Source organism: Acartia tonsa, chromosome 6 (genome assembly GCF_053477335.1).
Source record: "Acartia tonsa isolate MP-2025a chromosome 6, ASM5347733v1, whole genome shotgun sequence".
In the NCBI taxonomy this organism is placed as follows: domain Eukaryota; kingdom Metazoa; phylum Arthropoda; class Copepoda; order Calanoida; family Acartiidae; genus Acartia; species Acartia tonsa.
The window spans coordinates 16,715,916-16,731,574 of record NC_137265.1 but is presented as its reverse complement, the minus strand read 5'-3'; the positions used below and the strand labels follow the sequence as shown (position 1 = coordinate 16,731,574).

At 30.5% G+C, this 15,659-nt stretch overlaps 1 protein-coding gene across 2 annotated transcripts in view; it reads right to left on the bottom strand.

Moving 5' to 3' along the window:
- The window catches only part of LOC145321988 (facilitated trehalose transporter Tret1-like), a 58,961-nt gene that overhangs the window by 9,212 nt on the left and 34,090 nt on the right, over positions 1-15,659 (bottom strand). For both annotated transcript variants that reach the window (XM_080163709.1, XM_080163710.1), the window contains exons 13-17: positions 13,381-13,423; positions 12,773-12,902; positions 9,408-9,518; positions 6,014-6,090; positions 3,317-3,411 (exon numbers count right to left, since the gene is read on the bottom strand). In XM_080163709.1, the coding sequence (XP_080019835.1) occupies positions 3,317-3,411; positions 6,014-6,090; positions 9,408-9,518; positions 12,773-12,902; positions 13,381-13,423 (456 nt within the window). The remainder of the gene's footprint in view (positions 1-3,316; positions 3,412-6,013; positions 6,091-9,407; positions 9,519-12,772; positions 12,903-13,380; positions 13,424-15,659) is intronic.

Here is a 15,659-nt window from a genome sequence, read left to right as displayed (position 1 = left end):
ATAATAACTATATAACAAACTTACCGAAGAAAACTGATTTTTAAGGCTTAATTTTTGTTATAGTTCTGCTATAATCGAGTTACCCGCAGGGGCTAAACGATATTACAATTAAAGTTTTTGAGTACATTTAGGGGATATAAGTTATCTTTTTAAGTAAAGATTCTCTAAAACGCTATCAATCTAGTTTAATTTCCACCGTATATATAGCGCTACGTATGGAAATATTAAACCTTGTTTAGAAGTAGGTTACTTCTTATCAGGGATCTTAAGGGATAAGACCATGAATATTGAATTGATGTACATTAATAAACAAAATTTACCCTAATGTGGATTAAAATTAATTGTTGAAAAGTTTGGACACTGACAGACTGAAACTATCACACAAGTTTAATAAAAGTATATCAACAAATGATATATGTTCAAAACTTTGAGTACAAGTATAATTTACAGTCCACTATCCCCTCCCTCCCTGAGTTCTTATGCATATAGTATGTATTAAACATACGTTAATGAATAATTAAGTGTATATTTTATTACAATGGATTTACTGTTACTTGGATCTTACATCATATTAAAATGTACTCTTGTTACTGGCTAAAATAACGATCCAACTCATTTACCTCATCCAATCTTAAATAATGAAAAAACTGACCAATAAGTGATGTCCATGTAAGCAACATAAATTGACGACAATTTTAGCCTGTCATAATATCCACGCACATTTCATATCCATTATTTGTTACTTTCTACCAATAAAAGAGAACAGGATCAATTTAGATCAATGAATAAATTCATACAATTATTATTTCATAGAAAAGCTTTTAACAGACTTTTTTAAAACATAAAAAAAAACACTGTAATAATATTTTTTTATAAAACAAGTATTGTTTATTCATTAAGTAGTTATCCCTAATATAAAAGTAACCCGATGTCTTGTTTGTCTGTGTGTGTGTATTGTGTAAGTAACCGCTTAACCGTTCACGGTTGGACCCTCAGATGTCAAAACTTTATTTTAGTGTTTGGCCAAAATGACTTAGCAATTGTATCTGTAAGTACGTCTAATAACACCCTTTGCTATTTTTAAAATCCTAGAAAATTTTTTTTGCAAGAAAATTGCATAAATTCGCAACCTTTTTTAGAACCACTACATAACTCGAGTGGTTAATGATCACCTTTTCCAACCAATATTCAATCAACTTCTATTTAACCCTTATCAGTCGGGCGCCTGCCCCCCTATTATCTCAGCTTCTATTACTAGTAGCTTCGCATCTAATTATAAGGTTTAAGCAGCAGCATTAAAGTAAATGAATAGAATGACAGGAGTTAAGTAACTGTATGTCCACGCAGGGGTGGAGCCTGTGCCGTCTTTTAATTGGGTCTTTTAATAACAGCCAATAGCGTCAAAATATTCACACATCCAAGTTGCTACAAAAGAGCAGAAAGCAATTTTTTAGTAGATAAAAAGGTCACCACCACTTTAAACAGATAGGTGTCTGGGTTACATACACCTATGCTTATACATTTATTGCAACAATTATTATACCATAATGCACTTTTTGCAGTCTTAGCAGAGACAAGCTAGTTTCAGGCATACGGTAGCCACAGCCACACTGCCCTTTTTGCACATATTTCTATAATCTGCTGCTAAATTATCCATTTTCAAATCATTAATAATTCCAGGCGTAGCCGTGTCACATAAAATGAAATGATAGAAATAGAAAAAAATTTTTAATCATAAACAAAAAATGATTTTTTTAATGTTCCTAAATTCCTGATAGCAAATTTGCGTTATTGGTATACGAGGTAAAAAAAAGAACATTTTAAAAAATTATTTAAATAAAACCTAACGTGTATTGGCAGTACAAACATCTTAATGCTAGCAGACATATGTTTATCAACATTTGCAGAAAGCTATTTCCACAAGAAAAATTATTCAGGTTTCTACTTCACAATTTTAAATATTTCTTTTTGATAAAATGTTTGACATATATCGTATAATCATTTACCAAAAAAATATTTTGATAATTTAGATTTCAGAGAAGATTAATCCTTTCAAAAAAACTAAGACGACATTTTACATCTTCTGTCATGACATTTTAGAAAAAATATAAAAAACCAAAATTTAGTATGAAAACTATTTTCATCGATTTTTCTGAAGGTATTATCGTATTCTGTGGCTTTGTTATTATCATTTACTTATATCGAAAGTGCCAAACATTGTACCCTAACTTATTCATTTAATAAAAAACCAACCGTGCGTTATGAATATCATTAAATAGATCCAGGGACGGTTTATAACTATTTTTTGGCTAAAGTATTTCCAACTTTCCAAAAAAAATGGTCTCTAGAAAAGAAAACACTCTCTAAATCTTGTTCTTAAATTAAAAGTAGAGGTTTAAATCCCCCCTTTCCCTAAAGAGGCTCAATGGTCAATCAAAAATCATTACAAAAAACACATTACCTCTGTAGGTTCTAAAATCTTTCAAAGCTATTGCCCATTGGTAAAAGCAATATTCCACATTATACATTTGCTGTATATTTCAAATAACAGCCAAGTTATTCTTATTAAATCCTTAACGTTATAGCGTTACAGACTGGAGGACAAACAATTAACAGAGTGAGTTACAGATAAGCTTCGCAACTAAAAATTGTATATAATAAAAAATTGTAGAAAATGAAACCCAACCCGAAATAACGTAATACGTTGGTATACATATTGATTTTATAATATTATTATGCTTTATAAATATCAGGGAGTAAGGGGCAATGAGCTGTATATTATATTGATTCCCAAAGTTTTACAAATACATTCTCACATATGGCACAACAACTTATTCCATTATTAATTTTGATTGGTTGTTACAAATTAGCAATCTTCAAACTTTTTCATTTATAATTTCAATATACAAAAGGGATAATTTGTTTATTATCATTGGGTTGTGCACCAATTTATATTCTGCTTTAATTGTTTCACATACAATACTTATTCTTAAAAGCTTTGCCTCTATTATTTTTATTATTTAGTTTATTTAACTGGTTTATAAATCTGATGTTCAATTTCAAGAGGTTGTTACCCCCCCCCCCCCCTACCCACTCCTTCCTCCCTTAAAATAATGTGTTTTTTTTTAGATAAAGTGGGATTACCCTAGATGTCCAAGGGTAGGGGTGTTTACCCCCTGAAACTTTGAAACTCATCCTTTTACCCCCTAACAATTTTTGAAAACACATTAGATTACACCCCCTTCAAACCATTAAAAAACACCTTAATTTACCCCCCTTCCCCTCAAAATAAAAAGCTTGGATGTCGGCGGCTTACCTTCGGTTCTGGAATATAAATAAACATGAAGGGTAGTGTAATGAAAAGTATAGCAGCAAGAATCCAAAAACTGCCGTGCAAACCAACTTCCGACTCTAAAAATATAAACAGTAATTAATAATACAAATATTATGATTATAACTCTAGAAATTACAAAAATTATTATACCTATGAATTAAGATAATAATAATAATAGCACGAAGTTTGTCCCGTTGCCTGTCTCTATGGAGAGATCTCGCTAACCGCTGAACCGTTAAACAGGTATGATTCTCCATTCCCATATAAACAACCCTTTAAATAGTGGATGTAAATATTCATTTATTTCCCTGGTATCTCATTTATATCCCTGGTATCTCATTTATATCCCTGGTATGATTTTAGAAGATTTTTAATTTTTTTTGGAAGATTTTATAATTTTTATTAATTTCTAAAAGAAAGAAAATAATCTCCTTTTTTCATATTTATAATCATAGCCGGGAAATAAATGAAAATTAAAAACCAAAATTAAACCACATTTTAGCATAAAAAAATGAGTTTTTTGTTTAAATGAGAATGATATTCCTGTCCAGTTTTTTGTTTAGGAATGAATATTTCTTACCCTCGTGAATAAATGATGACCTATCGGTCCATCATTTATTCCCTCGGGTAAGAAATATTCATTCCTAAACAAAAAACTGGACAGGAATACCCCATTTAATGTAGCTTTAGATAGGTCCTGAGAAGGTTTATAACAATTTTCGAGTGAATTAAGAAATCACACATTGGAAAAAAAACAAGGGGGGGGGGGATAACAATTTTCAAAATTGATTGAAATATTTCTAAGAGGATAATTCCTCGAGTTCTCTATTTTAGGTTAGCTTCACATAGGCCCAGTGATGGTTTTAGGCTATTTATTTTTCAGATTAAAGTCTTAGGATGGGTTTAAACTATTTTTCTAGGACCCTTTTTGCCCCTGAGTTGTTTTTGTAATACTTAAATTGGAAACAGGGGAGGGGGTTTGACCCCTCCTTGCCTCATGTGCCACTAAAAACTTCTAGTAAGGTAATATGTAGTTGGAAGGTATGTATGTCCATAGTAGGTAGAGGATGATAGCCAATTATAGGATCCAATTTTGTACTGTACATCATTTCTTTTAAATGTATAATTGCTAAAATGTAAAACCAAATACCAAATGACTTTTTGAAGCAGTATTTTGAATTCATTTTAATGTAATATTCCTCATTTCAATAATTTCATATATGATCTGTATAACTGTTTACAGATTGTAAAAGAATACTTAAAAGTCACAATATCATAATTGAAATTATCATACCATTAATATTTCCAACCAGTGACGTGCACAGGGGGTTGTGAACCCTTGAGGGGTTTGCACCCACCTACAGAACCTTATTTCTTTTAACTGTACAATATTTTAAAATTTTTAGCAACAAAACTACTCTAAAAATTGTGATTTTCAGTCTGAATCAATTATTCGCTTTATTTTAATTAACATATCTACTTCAATTATGATTAATTGCTCTTAAATTGTTCTTTTTGGTTTACTTATGTGCTATTTTGTACATAAATGAATATATTTTTACTTCGATCTTACACCTGATTTTGATGTTTTCAAAATGTTGGATAAAATAACAATTTCCCCATTCCCCTTTACTCTATTCCCTCCCTTCTAGTGGACGAATGAACTGGCCAATAAATGATTTCCATGATAGCAACTTGAATATATGACAATGTTTCCCCTGTGATAGTATCCACTTAATATCTATATTCATTGCTGTACAACTTTTCTTATTTTGTACATATTTTTTTCTTAATTCATAAAATTTGACGTATTTTTTGTCTAAACAAGGATGACAACATTCATAAAAGCGAAGCACTGAAACGGTAGGACAAACGGACATTAACACTTACATAGTGTCAGAACTGAATAATCAGAATATAAATGTATAAGAGTCGAAGCAAAATTGTAAATAAATTTGTTGAAAAACTGCTTGATACAGGATAATGTTTATGGACATACTTACATTTTTAGGACTTGATTATAGAGTTGCTTCGATTATGAAATTATACTTTGTTGTCAAAGAAATTGTTGTTAAAAAAGTAAAAAAAAATCAACATGTTTAAAATAAACGTACGGACATTCCTGTAATGATTATAGAGTTGCTACGCTTTTTTAATCGTACCTAACTACTAAAGGAATCACCATGAAAAGTTTTAAATCAATAGGACAATTCTAACATGCCTAAATTAACGAAAAATGCTATCCATCTGTGACGGACGGACGGACGGACCGACCCTAATTATAGAAAAGCTTCGCTTTTAAAAATAAAATAAATTAAGCCAGATAATCTCCACTTAAATATTCGTGTATTAAGATTTAAGTGAGATTTAAAAATGAGAAAATCCGTTAACAGTTATACCCTATTTAACTATGTTAAAAATTATATTATGTGAATAATAGTAATCTAATATTTATCAAATCGTATTATAGACAGCTTTCCACGGATATTAAAATGAAAAAGGCTCGGCTAACAATATTGGTATTAATTTCATGTTTTATTTTAATAGCCGTGGAAAATAGTTGTGAATCGATGATATACATGATTTTTCAGTATAGCTCAGAACCAAAACATTAATTATACCTACATTTTTTATTTTATTTTCTACGGAAAATGCGATGCGATACATGTATTTTCTTACCTAGATGTGGAAATATTTTCAGCATGGAGAATGACATCAGAGAAGATATACACCGAATAAATCCTTTGCAACGGGCTCTGAAAATTTAAAATTGGTAAATTATAATCAATATATAAAAGTAGCAGGATGTATGTCTGTGTGCCTTAACAGGTAGGGGAAAGGCTATTGGTGTTTACCTGTGCTTGGGTCTGTAAATTGTACTGGTACCCAAAGTTTTATAACGCCGTTCTCTCTTAAATTGGTCTAACAACTTTAGGTATTGAGATTAAACTTTTATTTGTTTTACATACTAGCAGTGGCAACACTTATCCACCAATAAATTTAATCTACATAATCTACAGAAGGGTTAGTGATGCATATTATGATTGGTTGCGTGTACATTCATTTTTATTCCATTGTCTTATCTCTTAGAATTCCTACTGTTTATGAAACTTTAAAGGACACAACTCAAATAGAAAATGAAATAAAGATAAAAATATATTGAATTATAAGAGGTTAACTCTCAAACAAAATATGAATTTTACTTATTCATTCAGATAATACAAATTTTTTCGAGCATGTTTGCTCGCAAGTCTCATCAGATGTCAATGTAAAACTAAAGTTTGAAATGTATTTAAATTAAAGAATTTTTACAAATATTTTGGAAGATTTTTTGAACATAATAATTAAATATATAGAATTAGGTGTTGAATATAGAGTTATACTTATGAGAAATTACTTTATAATAAGGTAATTACTAAATACATATTCCCTATATATGATATTATTGTACTTTCATAAATGGATTTATTATTACCTGGATCTTACACCAGATTTTCAAGTACTCTAATAAAATTAAACTTGTAGCTGGCTAAAAAAAATGATTCCCCCATCCAACCCTTTTACCTCATCCCCTGCACTCCTAATGGATGACCAAAATGACCAGTGAATGATGCCTATGTTAGTAACCTAAATTGACGACAATTTTTCCCCTGTCAAAATATCCATGTTTAAACTACATACAATTTTTCCTAATAGCATAATGATATTATAATAATACATATAATTATGCAACGCATGTATGTCAAAATTGCAAAAATTAGTGAACAATTGGGGAAAAATATTAAAATTCTAGATCCCCAGTTCTTGACTGGATCATTAAGAACACAGCGTAGTAACAACCTGACCATATGTTTGGTTAAAAATGTACACATTTCGATTTCAAATAAGGCTTTTAATGATATTAGGCCAAATCAAATGGTTGAATATCTTATTTAATAGAATTATATGGCACTAAATATAGACAAGAATCTTCGTTTGCGAAAAGTGTCATATGTGACGTCATAAAAATACGATTATTATCCATCTCTTTTTTGGGGGTTTCCTTTCCCACTCCTCCTCTTCTCCTTCATCGTTGGCCTTTTTTTACGTCACACATAACACTTTCCACTTTACCGTCTGCTGTTCCTGTTTTATCTGATTTGCCATCTAGGGTGATAACTCTATTGCTTGGAATAACAATTATGATTCCGAATCATGATTGAAGGTGCAATAAGAATAATAACGTAATAAGTGGTAGCTTCATAGATCAATGGAACTTATCGAGCACGGACCTCCTCTAAAATCCTTATAATAAAGTAAAGGATCTTGCTAACCGCTGAACCATTTTTCTAACTAGTTTTAATCTTATAATTGTACATTCTATATCTGCGGAAAGCTGTTTATAATACGATGCGAGAAATAACTATTCTCGTGCTTTGATTTAGAAACATTAGGTATTTTTATTAAATCTTAGACGGTTCAAGCTAACAAGTTCTAACTTTTCGACCAAAAATTTTTCTAAGTAATAACATAATTTCAAATGTTGTCACTAACATTTCAAATATATTAACTTGGCCCAATTTCATTTCATATTATTATTAGAATATTTTTCCCTTTCTGAATTTTACCAAGAATTTTAATGTTTTGAAGATTATAATCATGTAAAAAATATCATGAAAGATTGTTATTCGATACATTAAGTAATAGTTTATAAATAATTTATAAAACAATATATATGTACATAAAAGAAGAATATTTTAGTAGAAGAAAAGTATTTTACTTTAAAATTAAACCGTTTTCGTGTTCTACAAATAGAGGGTGATTGTTATATTTCTTTTTTCACCATTTTAAGTAAACCATACCTATACTTATAACCTAATTTTGATGAATTACTAGATTAGCAGATTAAATTGTTATGCAGGCTCATCCAGTAAAGATAAAAAAAAACATGTTTGACTCAATCAAAGTATTTTAAGTGGCTAAAATACTAAAATACCTATATAGTAGTACAAAAGAATGTAAGTCAATTTTAGGTTCCTGGTATGATCCAGGTATAAACCCGCGACCGTAGCACAACACGTAGCGCATCCGCTCGTCGTCGGGAAGGTGATAGGTTCGAATATCGGTCCGACACCGCGTCATAAATAAAGACGTTAAAAATGGTTCCTACTGCTGCTATGTCAGGTGCGCGATACAAATAGTAGGGGGGATTCCTTGGCCCAAAACAGACGCAACTCACTACCATGCACAGTTAGGACTTCTCAGACAAAGGTCGTGCAATCAAAGGGTTGGTTGTCTGATGGGCAAATGGATGCTTTACACCGCAATTATAGGGCTTAGGGCTAACAACCCTATCCCATATCCATAAAAAAAAACACTGTTACGGAAACACTGACAAATTATCAGCGGCCTATGCTCCCCCTGTGGAGTGAAAAGAACTTGTTGTTGTTGTTGTTATGATCCTGCAGGTCCTGATCCTCCAGGTTTCAGGAAATCTTTAAATGGCTCCTGTAACCACAATTTTTAGAAATTTTACTGAATTTTGACACTCATTTTAGCTAGAATTAACTATATTATTCTTGTCTTATAGACAAATATTTAAAAGAAAAGTCTACTATAGTTGCATTTAAATATCAAATATTTGTAGTGGTATGTTGTGTTTGTTATGTATGCAGTTGAGTGTGTGTGTGTGTGTGTGTGTGTATGTTTGTATGTGTGTGTGTGTGTGTGTGTGTGTGTGTACTACAAATAGATTAATGCATAAACAATGCAGTAAAAGGTTACAGCAAAGAATATTTATAGATATTGTTTGTGTCTTCCAAATCTTACCCTAGCTAACTTAATATCAACCTTTATTTTTGAGAGCTAAAAAGCTGGACTAGTTTAGGATTGCTTATTGTTAACATCTTGTACTTCAAGACTTTCTTGACATTCTCATTGAAAAAATAAATATTCAACCCTTCTTTAGATTTCAAGAATTACAAGCAAAGGGCATCTAGGGGAAGGTTGCGTGATTAAAATCTGACAAACTGCGACAGCATTGGTCAACCAAGTGCCAAGTCGATTTTACCAACTAATAATTATTAAGAATTACCTGGCATCGTTGGGAAAAAGTTCCCCAGACAACAAATTTGGAAATGTTTGTACTCCAATCTGGAGAATGAATACTTGACAGGATATGATAATTATTGGTAGCATCTTGTTCCTGTAATAAAAATAATGGTATTGGATTAGGTGCTTCTAGAGGCGCCTAGGGACACATGGAAGTCCCCATTTTCAATTTTAAAAATTAAAAATAAAAACATTTAGGGTGGTATCATTTTTTACTTGAGGTGATTTCTTAAAGGAGAGCGGTGGTACCCTTTCCAAGTTGTAAACCTTTCCAGGACACCTATAAGAAGCTACATAGTAAAGAAGAACCATACCGGTTTAGTGGTTAGCGAGATCCTTTGGTACACACAGACATACAGGCATCCTTTTCATTTTATCGAATAATGGTGAATATATAATAGGATAAATCCATTTAAAACAAAAGAACTTGATAGTACAATTATATCACTTTTGGAATAAAAAATTCATATTTTTATATTTTCCTCAAAAGTAAAAAAAATATTTAAATTTAGAATATGACATTTTAGTACATTTGATAACAATTATTTAAATGTAAAGGTGAAAAAACCAGGGCTAGTCAACCGCGCGTCAGCCGCTTGTAAGCTTCAGGGAAATATACCTTTCCCAATTTCAAAAATCAGCTGGAAGTCTAAACATGATAAATATATGGCAATCCCTCCTAAAAAAAAGTCCATGCTTTCAAACAGTTTTTAATTTGAGGCATAGCCGCGGCTGCAGAACCCTAAAATTATTCTTTAGATATTTTAAACATCATCCTCTACGCATTGTTTTACGTTCATTCAAAATATTATTATTTATTCATAGTGTATAGATGTTGTTCAATGTTTAAATTATGTAAAGGGGAATTTAAAAAGTTCATTGATAAACATATTTGTGTAATAATCAGAGAGAGAGGGGGAAATGGGCTCTTTAATGCACTAGTCCCAAAAATTTTTTCTATAATGTTTAACAACTTTGGGGACTTTAGTAAATTAAGATTGGTTGGTTAATTGAGTTGAGTGTTCGAACGTTTCAACCAAAAATTGTAATCTACAGAAAAATAAGTTTTGTGTGTCATTATTGGTGATGTTCATAAATTTAAAGACCATTGTCTTATTCCTTTATGGTCTTGATGGTCTTGGATATACTACATTTATGAACTAAATAAAAAAAACATAATCCATGATGTATTGGTTTGACTTTTATTAGACAAAAAGGATAAAATATACATCTTAAAAGGTTATAAGATAAAAGTGAATAGTAAATTAAGTTGAGCTTTTATAAAAAAAACAAGGGAAGGATCAATGTACTCCATAAGAAATTGTCTTTAAAATTTATGATTTCATTCTGCCAGTCGTTGGCTTAAATATTTTCATGTTTAGGTTGTAAATTTTACTTTACTTCTAATCTAAGTTAATGAAATTTTTTGCATTTAATCTTATTCATTTTGAAATGATATAAAATTAAAATTGACTGGCACTAGACTAAACACTACACATGCTTTATAGGTCGATGGAAAGGCTTCACGTTTTAAAAGTAAGTACCTTCAAAATAAAAGAAAAAACAGAGGTGGGCAGAAGGGGAGTGGATCAACCCCTCCTGTCAAATTAAGGGAGAGTGTATCCAACCCGTTGCTAAAATTGTTGGGAAAAGATAGACAAACCCCAAGCAGCTTATTACACAATTATAAATGACCAATGATAGGCCAGTATACTTTTATATTAACCAATAGTAAAGTGTTTAATGGCCTATCATTTGTCATTTGTACTGTATGACGTCATTTTTTTAGGAACTAAAAACTGCTTTGATACACTCCGATAGAGGTTAACCCTCAACCATCCCCGCCATTGCTAAGGGTTCTACACCCCCCTAGAACTGCCAAGAAGGTGTCAAGTTAAGAAAGTCACAACACCCTCTTGATTTTTGTTTACCCTAAGCACGCTCTTGTTTACAATATAAAAAAATCTTATTTGAAATGCTAAATCAGTAATAATAGCTATCTATACATTATTGATCTATTAGTATAAAATTTATAATTATTACAGTAATTGGTAAAACATCCAATATAATTGAAAAAGAATATTGTTTGCTGTAAAAAAAATATATGTATAAATCTTCAACTGCTTTATTAAAGTCAAAAACACACTAATTACTGAAATGACTTTATTTGATGTAAATTTCTGTTTTGCATTGAATTCTTTCTTTTTTTTAGTTACAAAATTCTTAGATTTATATTTTATAATAAAAATAAGTAGTAAATCCCGTCTATAATTGCTTGAGTTGCATGTAGAACTTTGACAGGCATCATAATTTTATAACTAAATATTCGATATATCATTATTTGGATGTTACGCCAGATTTCATGTGCTCTGATAAAGTGATGCTTGCAGCAGGCTAAAATAACGATATCTCCCATCCCCTCCCTTCCTACTGGATGAATGAACTGGCCAATATATGAGGTCCATAATAGCATGCTAAATTGACGCCTATTTCCCCTGTCAAAACATCCATTTATATCCTATACCCATTGGAATCATACCATCAATAGGAAATTTTAAAAATAAATATTTTACCTGCCCTTACTAAAATCAAAACTTTATATCCTATGAAATGTCAACAAAAGCCTTTTTTTGTGAAGTTTAATATTTTTACTATGGTTTGGGTTTATTTTACAAAATCGTTTTATTTTAGAATTTCTTAACTCCTTAAAAATTCATTTTGAATGGGGTGAAAGACCTCCTCCCATTTCTATTAATTTAAAAATTTCTGATAGAAATTATTTTTAAAAAGTCTAGACTGAATACAAAGGAGGCGTGATAAATAAAAGTTATATATTAAAAAATACTTATCTAAATTTCATGTTTTATACAACATTTAATTTTTTTAAAATCAAAATTTATATAATCTGACAAACAATTTTAAATATAAATAAAATTTAATAGAAAATTTGAAGGGTCGGTAATCTTTAAAAGTTCGTGATTAAAATATTTTTTATTGTATTAGGTCAGGTGAGGTTGGGGTATATTAGGGCTCCAGAAGTTAGGTCATTGCAAGCATAGTGCCCGCAGGATTAGAACCCACACATAGTTTAGGCATAGGGGAAAAATAAACCTTCCTTTATTTTAAATTTTTAAAAAATGTGGGAGGGGGGGGGGGGGTGCTCGATTGTCAACTTGAGAGAAAGCACCCAAGGAAAAAGTTAGTAAAGTTAGGTAATGTAAAAAAAACTCTATAAATATAATAGAAATCACAAAACCTAATTAGAACTTAAAGTTGTGTCATTGGGGACAAACGTACAGACATGCGCTAATCATAGAGTGACTTCGCTACTATAAAAAAAACACTTACTCAGCTCCCAAGTTGTAGTAGTCAATGAATCCAAAGGCGACCTCAAAAGCAATGGTGCCCACCGCGGATACAAAGTACATGGTCTTACGGCCAAACGTACGGATGTACCTAGCCGCCAACAAGGTTGATACTGAAATAAAAAGTATAATTATTATTCAAATTTTTTTATTCTAGCTTATCTAATGTCAGCTAATTCATTGGATTTTATTTCATATATTTGTTCTTTGCTTAAAATAGAAACATTATAGGTAATGTTTTAAGTAGTAACAATAATAAAATAATGTTAATTCATCGTATTTTAAACGATAATGCGTCAATGAAAGTTAAAATAAATAATGCTAAATTCATATATTTTCGCTGAAAATACGACAAAATTTTGTAACTAATATAAGGTAAAAAGTTTCCAATTTATTTTGTCAATATTATGCTCAAATGACAAAAAATTGTAATTTCTACTTTCTTCCTTCCCGAGGGGATAAGCTTAGTTTTACCATGTGATCAAACTTCGACAGAATATTTTAAAACCCATTCCAGAATCATCAATATTTCAAAAAATACGATGAATGAATATTTTTAATGAATAAATTTTTTCAGTAAAATATGCTTACCAAGTCTGACACTTGCCATAATAACCGCAGCCCAATAGGCCCTCTGAAATAAAAAATAAACAATTTTTAGATGACTAAATAAATGGTGTGTTTTCACGTACTTAAGATCTCCTGAATAGTAGCTTCATTTAGAATTAAAATAATGCATACACCGTATAATAAAGAGTAAATTTTATAGTAAAATCAAATTAAAACTTTACTTTTGGGTCCAATAATTGTAATAAAAGGAATTATAAGCATAATAATAAGATTCTGATTGAGGATAACAACATCCATGAAAGCAAAGTTTAGAATCAATATTTCAGCATGGCTTCGAAACCGATTAATATCCGTTGGATTAGAACCGGTTCACAGCCGTAATGAAAAATAATGTGTTACAGACAATTTTCCACAAATATTTTTAAAAATCACCAGACTAATACTTGTTTTGAAACCCGGGCCTGTGGCCTCTCGGGGCTAACAAAACTGGTTTTGAACTACATATTAGCGGAAAGTCGTCTATAATACAAAACAATAAATAACCATTCTTGAAGTGTAGCATAAGTTGTATTGTATTTTTTTCTATATGTTTTAAATATTCCAAAAGATTGGGGGGGGGGGGGTCAATGATTTTTCATAGAACTTATTTTTAAAAATTCTCCTCTAAAAAATAGCAATACAGTTTCTTTGACGTAGAACAGCAATATCCAAATTATCTAAAAGATTCGCTTTAAAAATATGTGCGAATACAATTACCATAAACCAAAAAAATATATGAGTAATAAAAATGGTGTATGTATGTTTTTTTTTGCAGGGATCTAAAGGGACGAGACAAAGGCCGATAAATTGTACATCCCAAATGATGATACAGATTATTACCCCTCTGTAGATTACAATTAGTGGTTGAAACGTTTGGACACTCAAAGTAATGAACCAATTAATAAAAATTCAATAAAAGCCAACTAATAAGAAAACGTTATCATTAGACTTTGGGGACTAGCGTAATAAACAGCCCAATGTCCCCTCCCACCCTGGCATGTATGTATGTAAGTATGAAAATTTGATAACTACATTTGGTGAAATTAGATTGTCAAAATTTGATTTATAAATTGGCGGAATGAATATAATATTCATTATGAAAGTAATTCTTAGCAGGTGTGATTTAATTTTTGTAGCAGAGTTACCCATATATTAAAAGCGGAGCTTTTCTATAAATATGGCCGGTCGATCCGTACATCCGTATATAACGGATAGCTTTAGAGTTAATTTAGACATGTAAGAATAGACCTATTCGGCTTTAATGTTGGACATTATGTCTATCTAAATATCAGTAAAATCGGTTCTTTATTACTCATGCAACCGTTTACCTTATCTTCTTAGAAATCTTATGGATGATAAGACACCCAATAAACAAAGAATGTACACAAATTTAAAAGTACAAGAATAGAATATTTTGTTTTCAAATCTCTTTGTTTTAAACATTTAAGTAAATTAACCTTTAAAAAAATCCATAAAAAAATATTTACTGTACAAGATCGAACCGTACATTTGCCTGTCATCATCTTATGATAGTACTTTTTTTATTATCTTTAAATATTCATCTTTTATTTGTTTGTTTATCATATGTTTTTATATGCAGATATATTATTATTGATCTATTTATTTTCTTTGGCTGGGTAAATATCTAGTAATCAGTATAATCTAATAAAGGTGAGTAGAATCAAAATATTATGCGCACTCATAATCAAAGGGATCCTTTTTTGCCTTTTTTATATGCTTTAAAGAAATATTTTCTACAATGGATATGTTATTACTTGGATCTTAAACCAGATTTTCATGTACTTTAGTAAGGTGAATCTCGTAGCTGGTTAAAATGACGATACCCCGATCCCTTCCATTTTCACCCCTCCTACTGGATGGACCAATAAATTATATCCATGTTAACAATCTAAATTAACGACAATTTTTTCCCTGTCATAATATCCACACACATTCTATATCCACTTTTCTTATGGACTTTATCAGTTTATATATGAAACAATACATGAAATTTATCCCCAAAATTGTGTCAATGCTAAATAAATGGTAGAAACAAAATTTGATGATTTTTTAAAAATGTAGAGTTTCCCTTTAGTCCATTCATGATGAATAAATGTGTTTAGTGATTATTAATTCAAAGACGTAAAGGGATAATATAATAAACAAGCTAACTGACTAATAGTTATTTATAGCCAGCTTTCCACGAATAGTAAAATGAAAAATTATAAGGATAATTCCAGTTTAATTGTTTCAGAGTTAAC